Genomic DNA, 27,489 nt, shown 5'->3' on the forward strand with positions numbered 1-27,489 from the left:
TGTCTCTGCACGTGTGCATGTGTGGGTGTGTGTGCACAGCGCACTTCTGTGCACATTTGTATGAGCTTGTGTGCAGGTGTGTGTGTGCTCGCGGGCTGGTGGGTAGAGCACGCTTGGTGGTCACACCGTTGGCTCACATGCTGGGGTGTCGGGGATCCTGTTCTTTCCCTCTCAGCCGCCAGCAGACCCTGCTGGTTGAATGGCAGGAGCCACGTCGCACCTGCAGAGGGTGCCTGTGCCCTCTGGGCCAGGTCGGCCGTGCTGACACCTGTGTCCTGATCTGAAATCTGTTCCCAGCTTGCGTGCCCTTTTCCTAGTGTGGGAAGCCTCTTAGATCCAGCTCTGTGGTCTCTTCCTCCGAGAAGTTCCCGGACCTCCTGATCTCGATGCTGTACTGGGTGGGCATCTGTGGACAGCGGGGAGTCTGTGTGTGAGGGGGTGCCTCCGAGGGTCCAGCTCTGCCCGCAGTGCCCCAAGGGGCTGGGCTAGTCCGGGCCGCTGGGCACTGGTTTCCATCAGCTGCGGTCTGTTCAGTGAACACTGTGAGTGTCCACATCGGGTCCACTATGATCCTGGGGTATATCACTGACCAGGAGGTCTCTGCCCTCTTCTTGGGGGTTCCAGCAGCTGCAGGAACCAGCACGTGATTTATGGTGCGATGGGGAAAGCAGGACAGCACAGCACCTGGGCGGTGGTCAGCATGGTCTTTCAGAAGGGGACACTTGTGCAGGCAGGTTTTGGGCACTGAGGAGAGTGCCACCAGCAGGTGGGGGTGGCCTTCAGATGTGAACCTCAGCCCCATCCACGCGGAGACCATGGGCTTTGGGGCCATTCTGGTTCTGATGTCCCGGCCATGTGACTGTCCAGACAAGTGGGCCTCTCTGAGCTGCAGCCTCCTCATGCAGGTGGGGGCACCCAGTCACTGGGAGTGAAGGAGGCAGGAGGGGCTCCGTCCAGGCGAACCCACCACCCACCTGTCTCTATTCATAAGGTGGGCTGTGGCCTGGAGCGGGGAGCAGCTGGCCCTGCAGACAGACTGTTTGCTTGTGTGGCCACCTCCAGTGATGTGGGCATGTGGCTGTTGGCTGTCCGTGTATTGTGTGCTGGGCCTGGCCCCACGTGTGGGCCAGCGGGATGGTAGCAAGGGCCAGCAGTCTCCACCCCAAGAAATCAGCCCCCCTCATGCAGCCCCCTGGGGTGCAGCCCCTGCGTTGAGTGAAGCGCTGTGGCCTGTGAGGTGAGCCTGGCCTGAGACAGGCACTTTGGGGCAGTGAGTCAGGGTCTGAGGCCACGGGGCACTGAGCTGGCCCTGGAGGACTCCACGAAGGGCAGCCCGGAGGCGATGGGGCGGCCGTACTGTCCCGCCTGCGTGTTTGGGGGGCTGTGGGGGGACTGCCTGGTGTGTGGGTCCCGGGCCGTGTGCTCAGCTGGGCTCTCAGCACTGCTGGGGAAGGAGAGGGCCCTGGGGGCCAGCGGGGCTAGATGTGTGCCGAGTGTTCTAGGGCGTGCTGACCTGCCTCTGCCCGGCAGCCCTGCGGGGCTGGGTGGGCCCTGGAATTCCCTGCTGTCCCAGCGCTTGGATGGGTCCTGCTCATTGGTGGTGTCCTGTGTGCTGGTGGAGAGTGGGCCCCCTTCTCACCCTGAAAGCTGGGAGGGGCAGAAGCTACATGGCACCGTCTGTCCTTCCCTCAGTGGCTGAGGCTCAACTGAATCTCAGAGTATTTCTTTCAAGTACTTGATCCCAAATGTCTCCGCTTGGAGGGGTGGAGCGAGCTTATAGTCTACCGGGTAGGAGGCTGGATGAAGTACTTGTGGGGCCATTGGAAAGAGGGGTGCCTGGGGAGGGTGAGGGGCCTTGTGTGGGCCAGAGCCGGTCAGGGCTGAGGCATCACAGACCACGCAGGGGACGGCTGGTGTGGCCAGAGGTGTCTGCCAGGTTAGGCCCCATGGGCAAGGGTGTGGCCTCGCCTCCCTGCTGCTGCAGAACCTGCCGTGGAGGGGACCTCTGCCCAGCAGACCTCAGGAGGTTCCTGCAATGGGGGAGGGATGGCCTTGGGCTGGGCTTACCTTTGTAGGGCCACTGTCCACTGGGCTGCTGTCCACGAGGCCGCTGCAGACGGCCTGTCCACCCCGCCATGCAGCTGGGGTGCAGCGGCAGGGCAGCCAGGCTGGGGTGGAACTCAGAAGCGGAGGCCCACGGGAAGATGTGTGACGTCCAGCGGTGTGGACAGAACTCCTGTGTGCCACTGGCCGGCTGCCTGTGCCTCCTGTATCACCCGTGCTGGGATCTAAGTGGATCCGAGTCCTGGCCACAGATGTGAGGCTGGAGGGCAGGACTGATGTTCAGCGTTAAGTGTTAACCAGCATCCAGGCCGCAGGTGCTCTGGGGCATCACTCCTGCAGGGCCGCTTTGCAGCAGGGGCAGTGCGGCAGGCATCTGCAGGCCGCTCTGAGAGAGTGAGGCCGGTCCGGAGTCCCGAGAAGGAAGACCCCCTCCACGATGGGGCCCTGCCAGGCTGAGGCCAGGGTGCGGTCTGGGGTCCAGCGGGGCCTGGGAGTGGATGGCACTCAGGAATAGAAGCCGGGCGTGGGGCTCCCTTCCGGAGGACGCTGGGGCAGCGCCCTCCGTGGAGAGAGCAGAGCACAAAGGGTTAATGCCTCTCTTTTACGAGAAAGAGGGAACTCCCTCTTCAGAGCAGAGGTCTGGGCAGTGCAGATAGGCCTGCAGCGCCAGCCAGACCTGCGGAGCGATGAGGCGGCCCGGCTCCCCCAGCGTGGCTGCAGGTGCCAAGTGGGTCCCAGAGCCTCCTGCCGGGGGCCCTATGGCGGCCGGGGCAGGGTGTCAGCAGGGCTGGGCGCCCGGCTGGGCAGGGTGTGAGCTGTTGGTGCCGGGGCCTTGCCGGGGTCTCGGCATCCGCGCGGGGCTCAGAGGCGAGGCCCTGGCGCCTCTGCTCCGGCTGCTGCCGCGGTTTGTTTCCCCTTTCCTCCCTAGGGTGGTCTCTATTTGAGAACGCAACTGGGGGGGGCGTGGAGGTGCCATTTCTGAGCTACGTGTGGCCTGGGGTGAGACCCGTGATCGTGGTCAGGCGGCAGTTACGAGTTTCCTGCCTTCTGGGTTCTGAGTTCCTCTGGAGCAAAATCCCCGATGGTCCTGGTTCCGTGTGCATGTGGCCCCTGGGGAGTCTCTGTTGGGTGTTGGGAAGAGAGCTGGATGGCCCCCTTGAGCCTGCGTTCACCACGCGTAGCTGGAATCACTTTCAGTCCGCCTGGCCTGCAGCCGCTCTGAGCTGCTCAGGCAGCGTCCTGCAGCCCAGCCTGTCTGGACATCCGCATGAGCGGGCAGCACGTGGTGGTAGCCTGGCGCCATCTGCAAGGTGGGGGCGCCCCCGCTGTCCACGTAAACCCCATGGCCATCCAGAGTGTCCTCCTGTTCGTTTCTCTCTCCTGGAGCCGGTCTGTCCCAGGGGTGGCCCCGTCCTGGGCTCCGTCCGGTCCTGGCGCCTGCGGGTCAGGCCTGGGTTCTCAGGGAGGCTCTCAGGACGGTCACTGGGGAGGGATCACGTTGAGCCGAAATCAGAGGAGACAAGCGCCAGATGGTTCTTGGGTTTCCTCTTCCATCTGACGAAGGGTCTTGACCACAGCCAGACAGGAGCCTGTGTTGGTAATGGGAGCCGCCCCGGGGGGCTGGCGGGGGCCTGGCCACCCGCCTCCTGCCTCTGCCCGCAGCAGGGCCTGCCCTTCCGCCCTGATCGGCATCCCACCCCCAGGCTCGGATCACAACTGCCACCCGAGGACGGGGAGGGCCGACCGGGAGCAGAGAGCCGTGTGACTGAGCGGTGGCGGGAGCCGGTTCCCGGAGTCCACCGGAGGCTCAGCCCTGCCGTTTCCCCAGAGGGGGCAGGCCCAGCGTGGGAGGGCGTGTCCTGTAGACGGGAAGTCCCCAGATAGGCTCTGCTCTTGAGCAGGTCTCGGAGCCATGGTCCCGGCCATGTCTGTGTGCACATGCACACGTGTTAACGTGTGGGTGCGTGTCCACGTGGTTTCTCCGCGTTGGTGCCTCTTTGTAGCTGAGTGCCTCTTCCCTTGTTTTCCCGGCTGTGCGAGTGTCAGGTTTCAGTGGGATGAGCCCGAGGTGGTCTTTGGCTCAACTGCTGGGCCGAGGCCCTCTGGTTGGGGGCAGAGGAAGCTGGTGGTGGCCAGAGGCGGTTGTGGCAGTGTTAGTCCTGGTTGAAGGGCGGCCACGTCCCTCCAGCGTCCAGAGCCTTCCTGACTCCTCTCAGAGCCCCCAGGGAGAACCTTCACCCCAGGGCCGTGGGGTGGGCAGTGGTGGTGGGAGCCCTGTGGGAAGTGCCGGGTGGGGGTGTGTGGGGGATATGCCTGGGCCAGGTGGCTTCTGCCCTGAGGCTGCACTGCCTAGTGTCAGGGGTTGCTGGAGGCAGGATGCTTCTGGAAGTGAGGGCTGAGTCCCTTCAGGGAAGCTGCAGAGGTACTGTGACAAGCCCTGCCACCTCTCCAAGTGGCATGTACCCCCCCCCCCGCCAGGTGCTGGGCTCCGGTGTCCAGGTGCCTGTGGCTGTCACTCGGGTCTGGGGCCCCTGGCATGGGGACAAGTCGTGCCTCTGCCCTGGTCCCTGGGCCTGGACGTTGCTGCCTTTAGTCCTGAGTGGCAGGGCTGTGTTTGCTGGAGGAGGCTGGAAGGCAGGGCGGGAGGGCCTGTGCCCAGAGTCACACATCAGGGCCGTTGGGAAGAAGCGTCTGTGGGTGTCTGGTCCTGTGTAGGATGGCACAGTGACCCCGCAGGCCATGCGAGGTCCAGCAGGGACACGTGGAGGCTCTGGGGGGACCAGGTCCAAGGGCACAAGGGGTGCGTCCCCTTCTGTCCTCTGGGCTCCCACCTGCGGGCAGATGCCTCTCCCGCTGGAAACCCAGGATGAGAGAGGCTGGCCTGCCCTCCAGGGGATGCCACGGGCAAGCAGCCACATCTGGCTGGAGGGCTGTGGGTGATTCCTGGGCTCTCAATGTTTTCTCTGTTTTTGCCATAGAATGGGTTTCTATTTTAACCAGAAGCTTGCTGTTAACAGCATGGGGACTCTTGGCCTTGGGCCTGGACACAGAGCTGTTTCTTCTCAGCCCGTGTCCCTCGGGGACTCCCACTGCCCGGGTTGCCAGGCTGCTGGATTTCAGATTCCAGCACTGATCCTGGCTGCGCAGGCAGAAGGCAAGGGCCAGAGGTCAGGAATTGACCTCAGACTCTATTCCAGTGTTTGATCACTGCAAAGAGAACCTGCCACCGTGGACGTGGTTATGTGGGTGCCCTGGGGTCTGGGGTGGGCCCCGTTCTGCTGGCAGCACCCCAGGAGATCGTGCGTCCCTCCCCCACTGCCAGTGCTGCAGGGCAGACCCTGCCCTTGATGGCAGGGAGGGGCCATGCTGCCGATGGTGGCCAGGCCCAGCTGACCCTTGGGAAGCTGTCTGGCTCAGGGCCCTGCCTGCCCCTCCCCTGGGAGCCGTCCTGGGAGAGATGGTGGTAAAATCCCAAGCCAGTGCTGGAGGGGGAGGACTGGGGGCAGAGAGCGCCGGCATGCCGGGAGTGGGAGACGGGAGAGGAGGTGGTGCGTGGAGATGGGGAGGCTGATGGGGGCTGTAACGAGGGACTCAACCAAGCATCCATAGCAGACCACTGACGGGGCTCCCAGGACTTGGCTGGACGGTGGGTCTAACGGGCGCTGCTTTGCCCCTGAGCTGCGGCAACCTCCCCTCCGGCCCCGCGCCTCCCCCCTCACAGAAGGCTCTGCTGCCGTCACTCGCCGTGTCAAGGACGCACGCTCTTCTCCAGGAACCGGCCCAGCGTGCCCGGCGGCTTCCTGTTCCCACCCCGTAGCCCAGAGCACCACGTCCCGTGCTGTCTCTGGTCAGCACCTCCTGTTTACTGATGTCAGAGTTAAGTTTGCCTTTCATGGAGCCAGAAACTGGGCATCAAAACCGATGTGGGAAAAAGAGCAGAGGCCTCCTCTGGGTTTGGGCGGGGGCCTTCTGGGCGACGGGGTCGGGGGTGGTCTGCGTCTCCGCGGGGCCGGGCACGTGGCCGGGGTGGGGGTGGCTGCTGTGCTCTGGGCCGCGTCCAGTCTTGGTCGGGGAGGGTCCGCGTGGCTGCGTGGCCAGCACTGGCGGGTGCGGGGCCTTCTTGGAGCGTCTGTGATGAGCTTGTGCAGAGCTGCCCTGCCGCTGCCTTCACTGGGATGGGGGTCAGGGCCGAGGGCCCTGCCTGCCGCCCCCTTCGTGGCCCGTGTTGGCTCCCTGAGCCCTGGGTTCTCAATGTCCATCCCGTCCATTTCTGGGAGGGCTGGTCGGAGGCCCAGCTGCGTTGCCGTCAGTCAGGAAGCGCCTGCTTGGCCGCCATCCCCCGTCCAGGCCATGATCTCTGGGGCTGAACGGGCTCAGGGTGCGCATTTCCCAGGTGCTGCTGGAACTTCCCTTAGGCTCTGAGGGAGCCCAGCGGGTGTGTGGACACCAGGGCCTGGCTTCCTCGGGCTTCCCAGGGCTGGCAAGCCCGGGGGCACCAGAGAGGGGAGGCGGCTCTCCGCAGGCCCCTCTTGGGCCGCGAGGGTGTCTCAGACCCTCCTGTTTTGTGCCCTGGGCCGCTCTGAGCGGTGCTGGCCAGGTGTGGGTTTGGAGGAAGCCCCCGGAGGGCTGAATTGTCACTGTTTGACAAGGCGCCCGCTGTCACCAGGCTGGTTCCCCAGGGAAGCCCCTCTTCTCCTGCCGCATTTTTTCACGAGAAACACGTCATCAAGTCCAGCCCCCCGCCCCAAGCCTTCTCATTCGCCTTTGAACCCATGAGGCCTGGTTTTAGGAGTTCTCCCTCGGCCCGGGACCAGTCACCACAGCTGGTTTTGCTGCTCAGCCGGCCCTGTCTCTGGGGGCCACGCTGCGTTTCAAAGGTGTGGAAAGGTGAATGACAGCGCGTGGCCGCCACGTCCTATAGGGCAGAACGGGTGTGAGTGGATGTGGGGGTCCAGAGCCAGCTGTGTGGCCCAGGGCCTGGGACCCGTGCCGGTGGCCCATGCTCGGGCCACGTGGCGCTGGTGCTCAGCATCTTCAGGTGTTTGGATTCTGGTGGCTTTTCTGCTGAATTCACCACCTGTGGGGGGGGCGGGGGGACCGTCACAGGCTCCTGGGGTCCCTGACGAGGCAGCGCCCTGCACACGGGTGCCGACGCCCCGCCGGTGCCAGCACGTGGGGCTGTATCGGTGAGCGCTCCCAGGTCCCTGCCGTCGCCCCGGATCCTGGGTGCCTTTGGCCCTCTCTTTCCCCCAGGGGCGTCTCTGGTGCTGGGAGCCCCGTCGTTTCGAGGCGTTCGCGGGCAGGCCCTTGCGAGGGGCGGCGTGACATTCTGAGCCTTGTTTGTTCCATGCGGGTTCTGTTGGCTGAAGGATCCTTGTTTTAAAACTGAGTCAGACCGTTTCCTGGATGATGAGAGGAGTGAGCCGCCGGCCTGGCCCCACCGTCACCCCAGCTCCACGGGGGCTCGAGTCACAACGGGGCCACCTGCCCGCTGCACCCACATGGCTGGACGCACGCCCTGCAACCTTTGATCGCGTGGGTTGTGATTTCTGTGGGGTGAGCACCAGAGTTGCATCTGTCACAGGAAGTGAGCAGGTTTAAAGTCGCGTCTGAGCCTGGCTGTGTAGGCGAGTCAGGACCTGGCTGGTGGAGGGAGCCTCCAGGCCGTGTCTGTGGTTAAAAATGTGATGGCCGTGGCCGTGCTAGGCCGTTGTCCTGAGCACTCCTGCCCAGAGACAGCAGGTGTGTGTCCTACCCTCCTAGCTGCCTTGGCCCAGGATACCTGACCCTCGCGGGGCCCTGCCTCCTCATGTGACCCGGCAGCCACTGTGTGGCTCAGGCACCCGGCGACCTCGGGGGTGCGTGCCTGACAGGGGCACCATGGGGGACCCGTCCCAGGAGGGGCTGGTGAGACCAGCCGCCCTGCAGCACCTGCACCCCCAGGATTTCCTCCGCTCAGGCTTGTCCTGCGTCCTCATGTCATGAACGAGCGGAGTGATGAAGGGGCACAGGCCCAGGTGAGTGACCCCTTCCCCAAAACAGAGTCTTGGCAGAGGAGGACCCCTGCCGTTTGGAGCAGCGACCAGACCCGGCAGGGTCGTGCCTGGTGCTGTCAGAGTCCACAGAGGGGTGGGGCCTTCAGAGCCCCCTGCGTACGTGAACGGATCAGGCTCTGGGGATTTGGGGACCGTGGTTTCCTTTGTGCAGATTTTCATTGTAATCTGTCCTCCCCTGGAAAGTGACAGCTGCAAGTTGCGTGTCCTCCAGTGGTGAAGGCAACGAGGAGGCGCTGAGACTCGCCCAGGTAACGTCACCGGTGTTTCCATTTTTACGAAAGTGCAGGTGAGGCCCTCAGGTAGAAGCGTTTGGTTTTTAGCCAAGTCTTCCTCCAGCAGAACCGAGGAGTCGGCTGCCGCCCGGGGCTGCTGCCCTGTGCCTGTGGCCTCTGCCTGGAAACCCTCTCCCAGACGGGTTTCCTTTCCGCTTGTGAGAGCGTCCCTGGGGGCTGACTGGCTGGAGAAGTGGTCCTTGAGAAATGAAGTGTGTTCCCTGTAAGGGTGGTGATGAAGACGGCCACCCTGGCAGCAGGGCCGCGGTGTGGTTGGTGCGGCCCCCAGCGGGAGGGATCGCCCCCGACGCTGAGGGCGTGTGTTGTTACCTGTTTATTTTGTGAGAATTTCCCCCCTACTTTCTGTGCTCAGCGTACGTGTTACTCTGGCCGTAAATCAGCAGCAGAATGGCAGAGCTGAGGTTCACAGTCGGGCGCTGGGCTTCCTGCGCACACGCGACTGGCCACTGTCCACGCTGGGTCGTGGCCGTCCTGGTCTCGTGGGGCACTCGCCTCTCCGTTCCTTGTCTCAGTCCTCGGTCTCCTGTGTGTGATAAGTTGCTGACGTGCACTGACGCGAATCAGTCGTTCCGGGTCCCGGGGAGTGTTCGCCGGGCCCTTCTCATCTGTTCGTTCCTTTCGAGTCCTCCCTTCCGGGCGCTCTCAGTCACGGCGGGAAGGCGGGCGGGCTGTCTCAGCTCTCCTTTCACAAGGTCGTCGCTGGCCTTCCCAGCCGGCGGCTCTGGGAGCATCAGATGCTCCGGGAAAGATGTTGCTTCTGTGGCTTTAACGTCGCTGCAGGTGCCCTCTCTGAGCCTGGCGGGTGCTCAGGTGAACCCTGGAGATCCTCCCAGGCCCAGGCTGTGCTGCCCGCAGCTGCGCTGCGAGGAGGCCCTGCTTGCTCTGCCGCCCCTCCCCGGACCAGAAGCAGGAGACCAGGAGCCAAGAGTTTGTCCAAGGTCGTGGCAGAGGGCGAACCCAAAACTGGGTCGGCCCTCTCCCCGCCCCCACCTGCTTGTCCTCGAGTCTGTTCTGGAGAGAGCTTTCTTCATCTTCGGTTTACTGGTTGGAGCCGCTGATTTCTTGTTCCCAGGGAAAGGATGGTTCTTACCAGAAAATAAAGTCGTTCTTACCAGGGAAGGATGCTGAGCAGGAAGAACAGGAAGGAGGCCCGGCCAGGGGCCGAGGTGGTGTGGGGAGAGGACTTGTAGAAGTTATTTCTTTTTTATTTGAATGTATTTGTATTTTCAAGCTTTGTTTGGACCTAGTTTAGGCTCCAGAAAACTTCCAGGAGGAGCAGGGAATCGTGTCCCGGGCCCGCGTGTTGGTGTGGCCGCGTGCTTGCGTCTCCTTTGCTGCCCCGGCTCACACCCTTCCTAACCTTCCCTAACCGCTGAGGATAAAGCGCTGGTCTGACGCCCTCTCTGGGCGTGTTTCCTGAAACACACAGTCCCTGCGGTGCAGTCACCAAGGCGGGAAGCCTGCCTGACTGAAGGTCTGACCCGGTTCCCACCCTCAGCCCAGTGGTGCCCTTCGCCTGAGGAGCCGGGCCTTGTGCCGCTTCCTGCCGTCCCACCTCCGTGCCCTCCTTCCTCCGGAACTCTCTGGAGCCGGCCTGGTTCTCTCGTGGCTCCCCCAGGAGGGCCGGTGCTGAAGGCTGTCCCTCCCGTGGGCCTGCTTGGGGCTCGGGGACGCTGTGTCTCCGGGTATCGGTCAGCTGTGACCACGTGTTCACCTGGCCCCAGCGTGGGTGAGTGGGTCTCTCCTCCTGGCACTGCCCTGCAGCCCCTGCCCCCCCCGTTGTACTGAGTCGGTTCCCTGTGGGCCTTGGTTGCAGTCCCTGCCCTGCTCTCTCCACCTCCCACCGGGTTCCCTGAGTCTCAGGCAGTTTCTGCCCCAAACCATCACCGCGGCTATGCCCGTGCTGCTCCCACGTTGGTAGCTGGGGCCCGGCAGTGAGGAGGCACCCGGGGTTCGGCAGTGGGCAGGGGTCTGCTGTCATGTGGCCCCACGGGCGGAGCCCTGGGAAACCTTCTGGGGAGGGTCCGGGAGGCCTTGGTGGGTGGGTGTGGGGCTGAGCGGGGTCTGTGGGATTTCGGGGCACTGGTTGGCTGAGAGGGGGTGAAGGGCCGTGGCCCTGGACCCCCAAGGCCCCTGGAGTTGTCTCCCTGTGAGAGGCCGAGGACATGACCTGGAGCTTCCGTGAGGACGGACTGCGGGCATCACCTCCCTGAGCGTCGGGCTTCCGTGCCCTGCCCGTCTCTTTGGGGAGTCTGTCAGGAGGTCAGGCCATGGCCAGTCACCCCCGGCTGGACCTGTGTGGGCCAGTGATTCCCTGCTAAGCTCATGCTCAGGTCGGCCCGGAGACCCCGGGGGCCTGAGAGAAGCCGGTTTTGGACACCTTTCCCTGGCGTCCTCCCTTGGTCCTTCTGATGTGGGGTTAGGCTGCAAGCAGAAGGCCTTGTGGGGCCCCCAGGCCCGTGGGTGGTGCTCACTTGGAGGGTCAGACAGGGGTGCAGGCAGTCCCAGCCCCACTGCTCTCTGAGTCCGGCCTGTCTCTGTGGGTGGCTTCTGGGATGGCATTGCCCCGTTGCAGTGGGGTGGGCAGGGCTGGGGATCAGAGCCATGCCGTTTTGGTTTTTCTCTAAACTTTAAATTTGAAGCATGCGGTCGGGCCAGTGTTTGAAGGTCTGGGAGCATTGCAGACTGAGTTGGGGCTGACCCTCGTCCCTCTGTGGTCTGGCCACGGTGCGGCCTTGATAGACTCGAGCCTGGGGCTGGAGGGTTGACCCTCTGGACAGAAACAGCCATGAAGACAGCAGGGCAGCCCTGGGCCACCTGCCACTTGGGCTCCGTGACAGCCCCGTGGGGGAATCACCGGTGAGGCCACCAAAACCGACAGGATCAGAGGAGTTGGAAACCCACAGCTGCTGTCGAAACAGACAGCAAACCTTGTGCCGCCCCGTCCACCGTGGACGGTCATGGCCAGGCTCTCAGGAGCTGCCAGTCTTGGGACGTTTATCCTGGGAATTTCAGCAAATCTGGGGTCTGCGGACCTGAAAGGGTGCGGGTGGGGCTTGAAGCCCTGGTGGGAAGAGCGCTGTCCTTGACTATCTTCTACCCGGGTCTCCTGCTCCAAGAGTCAGAGCCATGCGAGGAAGCCCCTCCCCAGGGCCCCTCGGTGCCTCCTTCAGTCCCTTCCAAAACTGACTGACCTCTCCCCGCAGGAGATGGAACCCCCAGGGAGAACAGCCCGTTCATTCACGGCGGCGAGGTGGACAGGGAGAGTCTCTTTGAGCGAAAGAACATGGCGCTGTTTGAGGTAACTCGCACTTTCCCTTCGGAGCAGGAGGTGCGAGAGGAGCTGTGGTTTGTTCAAGAAAAGAGGCCGTGGTCTTGAGGCCCCCAGTATCATGGAGAAACGCGGGTCACACAGAGGCCTTAGGGAGCCCCTCAGAGAGGCTGAATCCGGGCCGTCTGGGGACCCCGGCCTCCCTCTCGGCTGGTGGCCCCACTCAGTGTGTCCTCGAGCCCCTGATTCTGACCTGCCGAGCGCGTGTCTGGGGCCTCAGACCCCTTTCAGGTCTGTTGGCTTCAGGGCAGGTGGAGCTGAGGCCCCAGACAGCCCCGGAGTCGGCAGGGTCCCCACTGGGTAGTCAATCCCATTGGTCTGGGGGCGTCTCGGCTGGGGGTGAGTGTCTAGCTCCACGTCTTGTCCCCAAACAGGAGGAAATGGACAGCAACCCCATGGTGTCCTCACTGCTCAACAAGCTGGCCAACTACACCAACCTGAGCCAGGGCGTCGTGGAGCACGAGGAGGCCGAGGACAGCCGGCGGCGCGAGGCCAAGGTGGGGCCCCCCACCGCCCCGCCGCCACCCCAGGACTCCTGGGCCCCCACCGCCCTGGGCCCCCCTCCCCCCGGGACTCCTGGGCCCCCCCCCACTTTGTCTCCCATCGTGGGACTTACCCTGCAGCCGTCTTCCTCGGAGCTCTATTTCCTACGGGTTATTTCTGGGAATCTGCGCCAGGTGAAGCCACGTGGCCCTGAGGGCTCTGCGCGAGGACGCTGCTGGGGAGGCTTTGTAGGAGCCGCACCTGGAAGCGTGGAGCTGCTCAGGAGAGGGGCCGTGGGGCTGGGGCGGCCGGGGCTGGACACCCGTCCTGCCCGCGGTGACTCAGGAGGGTGCTCAGGAAAAACACCTCAGGCCAATTTCGGGAAGAGTTACCCACGTCCCTTCCTCTCTGGAATCTTGACCAAACACCTGGCCTCATCTCGCAGCGGTTTCACCCTCTTCGACTCCGCTGCCGGCGGCTCGGCTGTCCCAGGCCTCAGCAGTAACATTTCCTTTTGTTCCCCAGCTCTCAAGTGGAGAGCAGGCTGCAGGCCCTGTTCTCAGAGCGAGCAGCAGGAGGGCAGGTGCGGCCTGAGCCCCGGCTCGCCTCGAGGGGCAGCCCCCAGCTTGGATGCTGAGACAAAGCCGGCAGGCGATCCTGGCCACCTCCCTGCCCTGCTGGTCTGGCCATCCCTGAGCCGAGGTGCCTGGCTCCCCGAGGGCCTCCTTCGTGCCCGGTCCAGACTGGCCCCGGCCCCCGCGGCCGTCAGAAGTCGGGCCACGGGCAGGCACCCCCTCTCTTTCCTCCTCCTGTAAACCAGCAGGCTACAGGCTGCGTCCTGCGCCCCTGAGGGCGCCAGTGCGAGGGAAGAACCTGCTGTTCAGGAGGACGTAACGGAGGCGGCATGTGGGGTCTCGGCCTCCACTGGGCAGCCTGGAGCGCGCTCCTGTCCAGCCTCGCGCTGGCTGCCCTCCCCAGGCAGAGGGGCGGAGGCCACTTCAGTGGACCCCCGCCAGGACCTCCCGGGGGCCTTCCCGGGAGTGGGGGAGGCTGCCACGCTGGGAGGTGACCACTGCCGTGGCTGTGGGTGAACTGCTTCTGGGCACATTTCTGGGGTTTCAGGCTCTTGCTCTGGACCATGGGGGCCACAGGCCGTCCCTGTGCTGCATGTCCATCCCTCTGTCTGTCAGAGATCGTGTCCCAGGGGAGCCCTGCCCTGCTCTGGGGAAAGGCTCCCAGGACCGACCCCCGGCCTCTGCCCGTGGCCCCAGCCCACTGCCGAGTCTCCCCACAGCCTTCCTCACGCACAGATGGAAATGCAGCCCACACTGCTGCTGTAATTTGTGCTGTGAGCCCCGTCCAGGCTGTGGAATCCGCACACAGCACACAGCATGGACAGGGCGGGGCCTAAAGTACCTGCCCCGGGGCAGGCAGCTGCCCGGCCTCCGTCCCCGGGGACCTGGGACCAGGTGCCACAGCTGGGCTTCTGCCCCAGGAGGGACCCAGCTGCCCGTAATCCTCAGCAGAACTGCTGTGTGGCCAGCTGGGTAGGTTTGGTGGGGATGAACCGGAGCCCCACTTAAGACTGATGTCGGTCCCCTGGGGTGAGGGGGCGGAAGCCCCCTGCACGTCTGTCTGACCAGCTGGCACAGAGGTGAGGTGCTGGTCCCCCCAGAGGCGCCTTCTCCAGGGCCCGGGTGGCCCTGGCATCATGGGCCTTGTGACCGGGTCAGATTGACCCTCAAAGCTGCCTTTTATGAGAGGGTTGGAGGCCCCATCCGGCCTTTCAGGACAACTCAAGGTCATCTCAGCCACTGGACAGAGAACAGCCCTGCACGAGCTGGGCCTGAGGCCGGGCGGGGGCCCTGCTGCCGCTTGGACAGGAGGGGTTGCATCAGTGTCTCGCGCTCCCCGAGACCATGAAGCAGAGCTGGCGCTGCTGCCGCTGTTGTGTGGGTCCTCGTCTTTGTGCAGATAAAAGCCCCCAAGACCGTGCACGCCCGCTCTGCGTGCAGGCTGCAGACCCACAGCAGCTTTTACCACCTGCTGGGCACGGGTGTGCCGCCCAGCTGTGGTGTCGCGCTGGCGCCGGGCGGGCCCCTGGCCTTGTCCCCAAGCTTTCCTCTGGGCTGGTCTGCTTGGCTGCGGCCTTTCCAGGTTGCGGAAGATGTTTGCGTCAGGCGCCCTCCCCGACGTCACCCCGCTTTGGGCGGCCCTCTGGGGAGGGGTGACTCCGGAGGGCGTCCTCTCTGAGCTCCTGGTCCCTTGGTCGCTCCCACCAAGTAGGCAAGATGCTGTAGGCTTCTGTCTGGACGTGGTGTTTCTGCCCTTCCTGATGTTTTGGGAACGATGGCTGGACCCTAAGGCTTCGCTGTCTCGATTCCCTCATGTCTGGTTTCCGGAGGCTCTACCTGGGCTGCGGGTGCAGTGAACAGAGCCGGGGGCAGCTCGCTCCCCGTCCTCCCCAACACGCCCACCTTCCCACAGAGGCGGCGCCAAGCTCTGCACCCCGTCTGCCCGCTGGCGTGGTTCCCACTCTTGGGCAGCCAGGGTCTCGCTCTTGCTTCTCCCATTTTCCCTGTGACTGAAGCTTGCGTGCTTTGCTGGTCTCCTTTCTCGTCCTCCCATCCCCCGACCTCGTCGCGGCCCCCAGGGCCCACCTGTGGACTCGGCTCCTGGGGGAGACGGGAGGGGCGGGCGGCCCCCAGAACCCACCCGCTGTGCTCTCTTCCAGGGCCCCCGCATGGGCACCTTCATTGGCGTCTACCTGCCCTGCCTGCAGAACATCCTCGGGGTGATCCTCTTCCTGCGCCTGACCTGGATCGTGGGGGCGGCCGGCGTCCTGGAGTCTCTCCTTCTCGTGTCCATGTGCTGCACCTGCGTGAGTGAGCGTGGCATCCTCGCTGGGGCGCTCCAGGGGCCCCTGCACTGAGCCAGTGGACTGTCCCCACGGGCAGTCCCTCCCAGGGCTGTGTGAGCACAGAACGATGGCCTCCCGGGCGGGCGGGACCAGGCCCGTGAGGAGCCTGAGGGGGTGTCTGGGGCCGCATCTGCAGGAGCACAGGGTGTGCGTCCCCCCCAGGCACCACTCACAGCCACTCGTCCTGCGTGTAGACGGGGTCCCCCTCCAGGTGGCTGTTCTCGGGGCCTCCCGTGGAGAGGAAGGGGCGCTCGCTGGCGGCACGCTCAGCCCTAGGTGCGTCTCCGTGGAGCACGTGTCTTCTTCCCGCGCTTTGTCGGGCCTGGCTTAGCCTCCACGTGCCCTCAGCACCCAGCTCCACCTGCCTTGCTCCCCTCTACCCCTTCGTTTGTGACCAGGAGGGCAATTCAGCCCAAGTGCTGCCCGGAGATGCAGTGTCTGAAAGACTCAAGCAATGCAGTGGGGTCGGGAGCCCCCCGACCCTGCTCGGCCGCCCACCGTCCCCTGCTGCTTCCCCACTGCGCCCCCCGCCCGGGGCCCTCCGTGCCCACGGTCCTGGGCTGTCTGCCCAGAGGTCACACCTTGTCCTTCCTGTCCTGAGTGCCTCTTTCACTTAATGAGCCTGGAAGTATCTTCGGGGCAACTGCCCCCAAAACAGACAGAAAGCAGGATACGGGGCAGGGCCTTGTGAGGCTGGAAACGTGCCCAGGCAGGCACGGGTCGGGGTCCCTGGGGCCTCACGCTTTCCCGGGGCTGTTCTTCTGGTCCTCGGGTTGTGAAGTAATCGTTCCCCGAGCTACAGGTGTGGCCCCTTCCCTGAGCAGGTGGTGCGAGCCGGAGGTAGCCCGCCTTGGGCAGGGTCCAGTGGTCCTCCAACCCCGCGGGGGGTGGGCACCTAGAGGGGGTTCGGGGACCCCCTGGGCAGGTGCGTACTGGGCGGGGTCCTGCACGCCCCACAGGGAGGTCAGCGCCACGAGAAGCCAGCCCTCCACTGCGGGACGGGGTCCGGCGTCGGGTGTTTTCTGAGCGGCCCGCGGGAGCTTCGCTTCGGGGGTCAAGGGGGAGAGAGTGGGGCTGAGGTTCTGGTGCCCGGGGGAGCTGAGGTCAGGAGCTGGGAGTCGGCAGCCAGCCTGCAGGTGGGCACCGCCCCAGCCGGAGCTGTCCTCTTCAGAGGCTGTGTTTTCTGAAGGGCGCCCGTCCTCTTGCAGACGATGCTGACGGCCATCTCCATGAGCGCCATCGCGACCAACGGCGTGGTCCCAGGTACGGGGCACCGTGGCTGGGGCGGCTGTGGGTGGCTGAGCAGGCCCTGCTGTGACCGCGTTGCGCACACGGTCTCCTTCCGACCTCCGCCCCCTCCGACCCCAGCAGCCGCAGATGAGGCAGAAGGGGGTCCCGGTGTGGACACGCCATCGCCTGCCTGGCAGGACAGGCCTCGCATCTGGAGGGGCTGGCGGGTGGGGGCACATCCTCACACTTCAGCCCCTCAGCCGGGACCCTGCCTGCGGGCAGCAGTGCTCACAGCTCCGGCCCCACTGGAGCAAGGATGCTGTGGGCTTTTCTAGGAGCAGACGGGGTGCTACCCTGCCCCTTGTCCCCCAGAGCCTGGCTGCGCCCTTGGGGTGGCTGTGAGGCTGGGGTTCTCCCCAGAGGGGGACCCTGCAGGGAGGCCTCTGAGCTCCCTCTCCTCCAGGTCACACGGCTGCCCCTGGGCCGGGCGGGGGGCTGCCCTGGGCAGGCGGGGCTGCTGGCCCTTCACCAGCCCTGCTGCCCTTCAGTTCTGAATTCTGATTTCCCACAAGCTTGTTCCTTTTTTAAGCCGAGGCATTTCCAGGACCAAAGCGTCACAGGACGTGGTCTCTGCTTGGGCACCGGCTGACCAGGATGGGGCGGGGGTGGGCCAAGCGGGCGAGGCAGCGGGGCTCCGGGGGCCATCAGTCAGCTCCCTGCGGCCCCCCCGGGCACTCGAGCCCGGAACCCTGGCTGCTCGCTGTCACTCCCCTGCAGTGAGGGGAGTGTCCCCATCGCCTGTGGGTCGATGGCCTCGGGCGGAGGATAGGGTGTGCAGTGGGGCCTGAGGGGGCCGCTTGCTCTGTGAGCAGAGGGGCAGCGAGGAGCCTCCCTGGACTCGAGGACCCGAGAGGAGGCCGCTTCTGCAAGTCACTCAGTTTGTGTGTGTTTGGTTGAGGCCCAGTGGGGTCTGCGCCCCGAGTCCTCGGAGGGCAGCCCCCAGGACTTCCTAGCGGGCGGCAGAGTGGGGACGGGGGTGTCTGTCCTCTCTGCCCACAGGAGCGTGGGAGGGGCCCTGGTGAGGGGACGAGTTTTGTGTCGCTGGGGCTGACACGTCTCGGGGGAGCACCTTTGTAGCCTGAGGCCTGGCTGGGAGGCGGCGCCCACGCTCCCACTGGAGGAGGGGATGCAACCCTCGCCCTTGGGGAGATGAGTCAAGCTTGCTTTTCAGAAGGGAGTGCATCCCGAGACGTTCTCCAGCTGTTGGGGTCACGCGTGGCCCCTGGTGGGGGTCTGAGTCGGGTCTTAGCTGCCCGACAGGGTGACCAGGGCCCGGCCCGCGAGGCCCTGGGTGTTGGCATGCTCTCAGGTGTGATGCAGAAGTGGTGCTCCAGCAGCCCTCGTTGTTTTGAAACCCTTTTGGGCAAAAGTTAACGGAATCATGGTGTCCGGTGTGGGTCAGCTGCAGGCTGTCTGGGGCGCGGCCCTCGGGGGCGGGCCTCCTGCTGTGGCTGCTTGTATTCTCGTCAGTCACAGCTTCCAGACCCGGCGGCTGGTGTGGAAGGTGCTGGGCTGCGGGCCAGGCGTGTCCCCGGCCGGCCACCCTCTCGGCCCGGCCCCCGCTGCGTTCGCGGCCCGTGGCGCGTCTGTGACCTGCCGCTCCTGCTTTGGCGTCTTTTGCAGCTGGTGGCTCTTACTACATGATATCGCGGTCCCTGGGCCCGGAGTTCGGGGGCGCTGTGGGCCTCTGCTTCTACCTGGGCACCACGTTCGCGGGGGCCATGTACATCCTGGGAACCATTGAGATTTTTTTGGTAAGTGCTCTGCTTTGGGCTGGTTTCCGTGGCCCAGGCCACAGCCAACCATCAGCTGACGGGATACTGAAAGGGGCCGTGTGTCCGTCCCCTTCCCGGGATACGCTGCTCCCCGAGCTGTCCCTTTGCCTCATCACCCTGGACGTCTCCTCAGACTCTGCAGGTCGGTGTGTCCATCTCTGTCCGGGCACGTGACGGCCAGGCAAGGCCACCCAGAGTGCTCGGCAGGTGAGGCTGGAGCCTCCCGAGCCAGCAGGCTTGCCAGGCACGGGTGGTGGGTGGTGTGTGGCCGAGTGGAGAGTGGGAGCCCCGAGGCCTGCAGGCTGTGAGCTCGGGGGTGTGGCCAAGGGACGCCCCAGCCCGCCGGCCCTGAGGCCAGCATTCCTTATAAGTGGGTTCAAGGCAGAAGAGCCCCCAGTTTGCCAGAAGGCTCCTCCGATGTCACGATCTCTGGGAAGCCTGCTGGCCCTTGCCACCCTGCCCCAATTTTCCTCCTGCTCTGTCGCCGTGGCTGTGGAGGCCGGAGACACTGGTGCTGCCCCCACCCCCTCCAGGTTCCTGATGGCGGGCGATGGGGTGACTGCTCCTGGTCTGTCACCCTTCCCTCGGGCCCGCATGGCTCTCAGAGGGCTGCGCTGGCTCTTCAGGCTGGATTCACATCCCTGTTGGCAGAAAAACACTGCCTTTACTTTCAGTTGGGGCAGCGGGATGTCCTTGTGTTCTGCTCCCTGGGGGGTGCCCGAGTTTCACCTTGGAAAAGTGCTCCATCCCCCACCATCCAATGCCCCTGTTTTCCGAGATCCTGTCCTAAATGCATTCTGGTGGGGTGGGGTCTCTCGGGGAGGGGGGAGCCCAGCACTGAGCCCCACCAGAGAAGGCCCTTTGGAGGTGCTGGAGTGCATCCAGCCTGTCCCTCGCATGTCCCTCCTGGCCCTTGTTGACCTTGCTCTGTCCGCGCAGACCTACATTTCCCCCAGCGCAGCCATCATCCAGGCTGAGGCGGCGGATGGTGAGGCGGCAGCCATGCTGCACAACATGCGTGTCTACGGGACCTGCACGCTGGCCCTCATGGCCATGGTGGTCTTCGTGGGCGTCAAGTACGTCAACAAGCTGGCCCTGGTGTTCCTGGCCTGCGTCGTGCTGTCCATCCTCGCCATCTACGCCGGCGTCATCAAGACCGCCTTCGACCCTCCGGACATCTCGTGAGTCCTGGGGCCGCGTCTGCTCCCTGGCCGCGTTGGGGACGAGCGGGTCATAAGGCTCTTGTAGCCGTGCTGTCTGCAAGGACAGGACAGGCTTGGGGACGGTCTAGGGCCTGCAGTGGCCGCGGCCCTGAGGACGACCACCAGCTCCCCTAGCGCTCACGGAAGCCCCCGGGTGGGAGTAAGTTCCCGGGGGAGCTGCACGTCTCACTACCCGCTCCTGCCCCAGGGTCTGTCTGCTGGGGAACCGCACACTGTCCCGACGTGGCTTCGACGTCTGTGCGAAAGTCCAGGCCGCCAACAACGGCTCGATGGCCACCGCGCTCTGGGGCCTCTTCTGCAACAGCTCCACGGCCAGCACCTCCTGCGATCAGTACTTCCTCCAGAACAACGTCACGGAGATCCAGGGCATCCCCGGTGTGGCCAGCGGCGTCCTCCTGGGTGAGTGTCCGGCGGCCTCTGCCAGGGCGGGTGGTCCGAGGCCCAGTCTCTGGGCCCCGTCCTTCTGCCCCAGCTGTGGCTGTCAGCTCGTCCCCTGCTGCTGACCCACTGGGGCCCCTGTCTGGGCTGATTCTGCCCGAGCCGTGGACGCCACGTGTGTCATGGCGACAACAGGTCAGGCTTCAAGTTGGATGCTTTATCTTTAGGAACTTGTGGCAACACGCATGGGGTTACGGTGTTAATAAGGAAAATAATTAATGAGAAGTGACTTGCTTTGCCGTCTCTGCTCGTCCATGTAGAAAAATCGAGCTGGTCCTCCCTGCTCCGGGTGAGAGGCCTGCCCTTCTAGGGTAGAGACCAGGCTGGTTCTGGCTGCCTGCTCTGTGGTGGGCGGTCAGTTGTCGTGTGTCCATCTGAGGCCAAGACGACAGTGGGTGTCGGGCACACGGAGGCCATAACACCATCCTCGTCCTGCAGGTGGAGCTGGGCGGGGCCGAGATGGGGGCGGGGAGGGAAGGGGCTGTCGTGCTGCCCCCCTACACGTTCCTTGGAGCACAGGGGTCCTGACGCCCAGAGGGTTCTTCTGGATTCTGGGTTCTGGCTTCTCGGTGGAAGTTGCAGAGCAAACCCCTGGATGGGCAGCCACCAACAGGTCCCCCAGGGTGGGGAGGGCAGCCGTGCAGAGGGGACGCTCTGCTCAGAGGGGCAGGGGTTGGCAGGAGGGAGGTGAGGTGAGGAGGTGTCTGCGGAGGGGGGGTCCCTGTGTGGGAAGGGTCTGGGCAGGCAGGGCCACAGGTCCCAGCGAGGCTGCCAGGCTGGGGTCAGCACAGGTGGGAGGGGGCCCAGCTGCTTACCTCAGCTGTGTGTGTGTGTGCTGGGGGTCTTCCATCGCTGACTGACTCCCTCTAAATAGAGACCTTCACTGGGGTCCCGCAGGCGGCTGTCAGGGCCGCGTTTGTTGTAGGAGGTAACTTTCTTGTTCAAACTTGGCTGAAGGGCTGAAATCTCTCATCCAGAGATTAGCAGAGAACAGTCAGTCTGAGTGAGGTGTCCCGTCCTGGTGTGGAGCTGGGGTCTGGGGTCGGTGGGGGGTGGTCACCCCGCCAGCAGGTCCTGGAGTCTCAGCCCGTCTGTGTCCTCACAGACAACCTGTGGAGCGCGTACACGGACAAGGGCGCGTTTGTGGAGAAGAAGGGCCTGCCCTCGGTGGCCGTGCCGGAGGACAGTGGGGCCGGCGGGCCGCCATACGTGCTCACTGATATCGCCACCTGCTTCACCCTGCTGGTCGGCATCTACTTCCCGTCTGTGACCGGTGAGGCCTGCGTGTTCCCGGTGGGGCGGGGCCGCCTGCAGCTCCGCTGCACACTGCTCCCCTTCCTCTTTGCTTTGGCTCAAGAAACGCACCTGTCCTGGGAGTGCGGCTTGGGGAGGATGTGGCTTAAAGGAGCTCTGCTCATGCTCTCCCAAGAGGCCCGTGCTGTGAGAAGTGGCCCTGTGACGCTGGAAGCTAGGAGTGGGCACCAGGGCTGTCAGGCTGGGAGATGCGACCGTCCTTGTCCTTTTAAGCGGGTCAGCTGACTTCTCGGGGGGCGCTCCACACACACTGGTCCCCCATCTCCCCCACATGCACACACACATGCACATGGGCACACATGGGTTCACACGCGTGTGCACACACACACACACCCCCGCTCCTGGACGGCCCTCAGCCTGCCTGGGATCAGTGGCCCCCACCCAACTGTGCCAGCTGAGAGGCCTGTGGCTGTCAGCGTGTCTGTCCCTCCTGTTCCTGCACCTGCTTGGAGCCTATCCGCAGACTTGGGGAGGCTGCCCACCAGGGCTGCTCACCCTATCTCCCTGCCGCAGCCGTCCCAGGGCGTGGACAGCGAGGCCCAGCCTGGCTCTGGGAGACCCAACGTGGGGACGGCAGCCTATGCAAGCACGGGGTCTCCCTGGCGTCGTGCGGAGTCCCGGCCTCGTTCTGACTGCCCAGACGGGCCTGGGCGGCAGCATCTTGCTCTGCACCATGACCCATCAGCTATCCATCTGTCTCCATAGGCATCATGGCGGGCTCGAACCGGTCTGGGGACCTCAAGGATGCCCAGAAGTCCATCCCCATGGGGACCATTTTGGCCATTGTGACCACATCTTTTATTTGTATCCTTGGGGGATGGAGAGTGGAAGGCCAGGCTGGGGCAGGTGGCCCCGACACCCTGCTCTGCTCCCTGCTGCGCTGTTGGCACCTCAGGGTGGGGGTGGGGTTCCCTACTGCATGCAGTCCTAACCACACGTCCACCTTCAGAGGGGCTGGGCCGGTGGCCTGACGTGGAGAATAGGACACCAGGACCCCAGCCTTGGTTGGTTGTGGAATGCGAGGTGTCCGTGACCCACGTGTAGTAGCCACACTGTTATGTGTTAGTGACACATTGTAACATGTAGTGACATGCGTGTCCCGTGACAGTGGTGCCTGTGCACCCTTGTCACGGCTTTGTCCAGTGGGTCACTGGCTTTAAGGTGCCATTGGAGCCATTTCTCGCTGGGTTTGTCCCTTCCCAGCCAGTGAGGTCCCCTGCCCAGTCCCTGCAGCGGTCATGCTCCAGGGCAGGCCCACCGTCCTGAGTGCCCTGAGGTCCCTGTGGAGCCAGGATGCAGCCATGCGCCCAGGGCGGGGCCCAGTGGGGACAGGGTGGGGGCGGAGGGAGGTCATGGGGCCGGTCTAGGCACACCTGCGGCCAGTGCATCGCGCCCACCGCTTCCTTGACCCGAGCACAGACCTCTCCTGCATTGTGCTTTTTGGGGCCTGCATCGAAGGCGTGGTCTTACGAGACAAGTATGTTGGTCTCATTTATGTATGGCTTCTGGAAACTTCCGGGGTCAGCACTGGTTTTCTTGAAGACAACTTTAGCCCCAGGGTTTCTAGCTTTGCTCGCGCACGCGCATTTCTGTGTGTGTGTGTGTCTCTGTGTGTGTGTTTGTGTGTGCGTGTGTGTCTCTATGTCTCTGTGTCTGTGCGTGTGTGTGCGCGTGTGTCTGTGTGTGTGCATGTGTGTGTGTCTGTGTGTGTGCATGTGTATCTGTGTGTGTGTAGTGGGAAGCCCCGGGGCCGTGTGCTGGGCTCTGACCTGTTCATCTGTCTCCTACTTGAGAAGCCTGGAGCTGGGTAGAGCAGCCTTGGACCCAGTAGAGCAGGGGTGCAGGGGCTCCCGGGAGACACCATCGTCCCACTCAAAGGGTGGGAGAACACTTCTGTGTTCAGTTGGTGTCTGAAAGCTTGCCCACCCCCAGGTTCGGGGAGGCCCTGAAGGGCAGCCTCGTCATCGGCACTCTGGCCTGGCCGTCTCCCTGGGTCATTGTCATCGGCTCCTTCTTCTCCACCTGTGGGGCCGGCCTGCAGAGCCTGACGGGGGCCCCACGTCTGCTGCAGGCCATTGCCCGGGATGGCATCGTCCCCTTCCTGCAGGTAAGCATGGCAGCTGTGGCCTCCTGGGGGCAGGGGACCCTCAGGAAGGGCCGTGTCTGGAGGGTCCGAGGGTCTGCCCCAGAGCAAGATCTTTCAAGCAGTTAAAGACAGTGGGACCCAATCCCCACCTGCAGCGTGGCAGCCTGTACCCTGAGGTCTGCATTTTGTGTCTGGATTTCCCTTCCCAGTACCGCCGTGCGGGAGGGAGGGAGGTAGAAAGGCTTCCTTCCGGGAAGCCCATTGTCCCATGTGGGGTGAAGGGCCCTCACAGAAGTCTCCCAGGGTGGGGTGATGTGAGGAGACCCCCGACCAGCACCCTGGGGTGTCGCCCTGCATCCTGGCCGGCCCTCTCCAAGGGTCTTGGGGTCTGCTGGTACCCAGGCCATCATCTGTCTGCAGGGTGTCAGGTTTTCTTCATGGCTGGGGAGGTCTGGGATGCACTGTAGAAAGCCCATTTCTGCTTCTGTTGCATCCCTGACCTCTCTTGTGTTGGACCCAACCACTTGGCCTCCCACAGCCCCCCAACCCTCAGCCCCCCACTCCTCAGCCCCCTGCCCACTTGCCCTTCTCCCTGCAGGTGTTTGGCCACGGAAAGGCCAACGGGGAGCCCACATGGGCTCTGCTGCTCACAGCTCTCATCTGTGAGACTGGCATCCTCATCGCCTCCCTGGACAGCGTGGCCCCCATCCTGTCCATGTGAGTGGCTGCTGGTGCCTCTTGTCAGCCTCCCTGGGGACGTGAGCCCCTGCTCCGGGGCTGCTTTCTGCCAGGGGACAGCAGGGATGGGTGCAGGCACAGGGGCCAGGCAGTCACGTGGGCAGAGCAGGGGGCCACGTGGTGGGCAAAGGGGGGCAGGCAGGCCCCACAGGAGGGGCGGTGACTGGGGCTCGGAGGGACCCCATGGGACCTGGCTGGGCCCCTCACGCTGCTTCTTGCATCCCCAGGTTTTTCCTCATGTGCTACATGTTTGTGAACCTGGCCTGCGCCCTGCAGACACTGCTGCGCACGCCCAACTGGCGTCCGCGCTTCAAGTACTACCACTGGTGAGCAGGCCCGGGGATGCGCTGTGGCTCTGCGAGGCTGGTGGCAGCCTGGGTCCCTGTCCGTGCTCTGCGGAACAGGCCCGGCCGGGCTGGGGAGGGCCATGTGCGTGTTGTCACCCTGGACGCCCGGGCATCGGGAGCCGTGTGGCTGCCTGGTGCTCAGCCCTCGTCCCCCGGGCTGGAGCGTGAGGCTGCTCGGCCTCCACGTGCCCAGTGCGGCAGACACCGAGAGAATGCGTGAAGCTGGCACGTCCGGGAGCGCAGTGGGCGTTGAGCGTGGTCTCTGAGGGGGTCTCCTGTGGGTGACCTGGGGGTGGAGGCGCCAATCACCCGCGTCATTGCTGTTACTGCTGTAACTGAGAGAAGGTTTTTGCTGGGTCCAAGGGACCTTTTCAGTGCAGCCGCTCAGATGCCTGTGGGGGATGGTTCCGGCCTGAGGGGCGGGGCCCGGTGGTGAGGGGCGGGGCCCGATGGTGAGGGGCGGGGCCGGGCGAGGGGCGGGGCCCAGAGCTGCAGGTCCCCGCAGGACCCTCTCCTTCCTGGGCATGAGCCTGTGCTTCGCGCTCATGTTCATCTGCTCCTGGTACTACGCCCTGGTCGCCATGCTCATCGCCGGCTGCATCTACAAGTACATCGAGTACCGCGGGTGAGCTGCCGCCGCTGCCTCGCGGGGCCCAGGCCTCCCTCCCGCCTCCTTCCCGCCTCCCCAGGGTCTGCCGGCCCATGCTGTGGGGCCGCCTCCTGATGGGCGGTGCTCAGGGACCTCTAGTGGCCAAGCCGTCGGAGCCCACACTTGGCGTCAGGGTTTTCTGCCTGTGACTTAACAGGTGGAGAGCCGCGTTTGCTGTTTGTAATTGATTCCAATCTGTTACAAGTCGTTAGGTTTATCTACATCTGAGTATAAAAACCCTGCCTTTTTAGCGTGCTGTTTGTAAGCTTTGAAATCCATTTAATCCGTTTTAATCCGTTTAACTGACGTGCGCGGGATTTCCAAATTTCTGAAAGGTACACCATGGAAAACCAAAATGATGGTCAGGTTAACTGCATTTCAGAGCCCCTGGTCCATCATGGGGCGTTTCCCCTGGACGCCCTGGCCCGCTTCCAGAGGGAGAGAGGTGGGGTCCTGGGGGTGGATGGGATGGGGGACCCCAGCGGTGCTGCCCGAAGTCCCCTCCAAGCTTTTCCATAGTGGTTTGGAAGGAGGGTCTTGGGGCTGTGACTGCTCTTGCTGGTGAGCCTGGCCACTGCCTGCCCAACAGATCCCCCTCCACACGCCCTCTGCCCCATCGATGGCCCCAACTCTGAGGTCCCACACAGCTGCCAGCGCCTCCCCCTGCCCTTCCACCCAGGGGTCCCCTCCCCCCATCCTGCTCCCTCCTATTCCCAGCTGGTCTGGGAAGCCCCTTCTTAGAAAAGCACTGAGACCCCAGGGCCTCCCGGGGAGACTGTCCCTCGGGTACCTCCTGGGTATGCAGGGGGCAGGGCCTCAATGCTTCCCCTTCCTACAGGGCTGAAAAGGAGTGGGGTGATGGCATCAGGGGACTGTCGCTGAACGCCGCCCGCTACGCCCTGCTGCGTGTGGAGCATGGCCCCCCACACACCAAGAACTGGAGGTAAGCGCCCAGAGCCTCCTCATGCCCTTTGGCCCCACGGAATCTAGGTCACAGAGTCCTAAGATCAGACTTTACCGAGAGGAGTCGTCCTCTTCTCCCATCGTCTCGGTTGTTCTGGCTTCTGAGCCCATGGTGCATCAGCCTGGGCGTGATCAGCGCGTATCTGACTGCCCGGCGATGAGACTTGGCGAGGGTGGAGGTGGGCTCTGCCGGGCCGGGCTGTGGGGGGTCGAGCTGAGCTGACCTAGCGAGGACCTGCTATGGATGGAAGGCCCCTGCGAGTCCTCTCGCTTCTGGGAGGAAGGTGGGGAGGCTTCCCTGAGAAGCTGGGATTTTACCTGCCCTGACTCGGCCCTAGAGGTCCTCAGGCACGCGGCCCCGGGAGGGGTCTTGCCTGTCAGTGAGAACGTGGCAACTGCCCCCCCCGCAGGCCCCAGGTGCTCGTGATGCTGAACCTGGACGCAGAGCAGAGCGTGAAGCACCCCCGCCTGCTGTCCTTTACCTCGCAGCTCAAGGCCGGCAAGGGCCTGACCATCGTGGGCTCCGTGCTGGAGGGCACCTTCCTGGACAAGCACGCGGAGGCCCAGCAGGCCGAGGAGGTGGGACTGGGTGGCAGGCGAGGGGTGGCAGGGGTGGCACCGGGCCTGGGCTTCGGGGACCGATGGGGGCTGGGCCTCCGGCCTCCGCGTGTGAGGCTGGGACGTTGGCCAGGGGCCCGCCCCCGCCCGCCCCAACCTGCCTGTGTCCCCAGAACATCCGGGCTCTCATGTGCACCGAGAAGGCCAAGGGCTTCTGCCAGCTGGTGGTGTCATCCAGCCTGCGGGACGGCATGTCCCACCTGATCCAGTCAGCCGGCCTGGGGGCCCTGAAGCACAACACGGTGCTCATGGCCTGGCCCCAGTCCTGGAAGCGGGAGGACAGCCCCTTCTCCTGGAAGAGCTTTGTCGGTGGGTCAGGGCCCTGTGCTGGGTTTCGGGGTCCTGGCTGAGACCTGCTCCCCGGGGGCCGTCAGAGGCCTCGGCTGTGCTGTTTCTAGAAAACCAACAGCCGTTCAGTAGCCTGGAGACGGGAGCCCCCTCCCGGGGCCCGACCCGCGTTTGGCGGTTCCCCGGGGGCTCCTTCTCACTGGGCCGGGGCCATGGAGTGATGAGGGTGTGAGCGAGGGGTCGCCCCGTGTGGGGCTTTGTGGGGACCCCAGGCGCAGCCATTCTGCAGTCCAGGGCCTGTGACGTGGTGACATGACCATCTCTCTGCAGACACTGTCCGAGACACCACAGCGGCGCATCAGGCCCTGCTGGTGGCCAAGAATGTGGATCTGTTCCCGCAAAACCAGGAGCGCTTCAGCGACGGGAACATCGATGTGTGGTGGATCGTGCATGACGGGGGTCTGCTCATGCTGCTGCCCTTCCTGCTGCGGCAGCATAAGGTGGAGTGCTCAGGGAGGTTGTGGGCGGGTCCATGCGGGGGTGGGGGCACAGGGGGCGGGTCCATGTGGGTCGTGGGTAGGGCACGTGGGGCCGGTCCATGCGTGGAGGGGAG

General features: G+C 64.4%; 1 protein-coding gene across 1 annotated transcript in view; it reads left to right on the forward strand.

Moving 5' to 3' along the window:
- The window catches only part of SLC12A7 (solute carrier family 12 member 7), a 38,691-nt gene that overhangs the window by 3,788 nt on the left and 7,414 nt on the right, over positions 1–27,489 (forward strand). Inside the window, exons 2-19 of the mRNA XM_072958895.1 lie at positions 11,620–11,714; positions 12,119–12,241; positions 14,962–15,108; positions 16,356–16,410; positions 18,061–18,191; positions 19,152–19,393; positions 19,623–19,834; positions 20,979–21,146; positions 21,893–21,991; positions 22,607–22,664; positions 23,120–23,294; positions 23,872–23,990; positions 24,239–24,337; positions 24,864–24,983; positions 25,846–25,950; positions 26,381–26,549; positions 26,702–26,897; positions 27,207–27,376. Coding sequence (XP_072814996.1) covers positions 11,620–11,714; positions 12,119–12,241; positions 14,962–15,108; positions 16,356–16,410; positions 18,061–18,191; positions 19,152–19,393; positions 19,623–19,834; positions 20,979–21,146; positions 21,893–21,991; positions 22,607–22,664; positions 23,120–23,294; positions 23,872–23,990; positions 24,239–24,337; positions 24,864–24,983; positions 25,846–25,950; positions 26,381–26,549; positions 26,702–26,897; positions 27,207–27,376 — 2,483 coding nt within the window. The remainder of the gene's footprint in view (positions 1–11,619; positions 11,715–12,118; positions 12,242–14,961; positions 15,109–16,355; positions 16,411–18,060; positions 18,192–19,151; positions 19,394–19,622; positions 19,835–20,978; positions 21,147–21,892; positions 21,992–22,606; positions 22,665–23,119; positions 23,295–23,871; positions 23,991–24,238; positions 24,338–24,863; positions 24,984–25,845; positions 25,951–26,380; positions 26,550–26,701; positions 26,898–27,206; positions 27,377–27,489) is intronic.

This window comes from Vicugna pacos, chromosome 3 (genome assembly GCF_048564905.1).
Source record: "Vicugna pacos chromosome 3, VicPac4, whole genome shotgun sequence".
NCBI lineage: Eukaryota > Metazoa > Chordata > Mammalia > Artiodactyla > Camelidae > Vicugna > Vicugna pacos.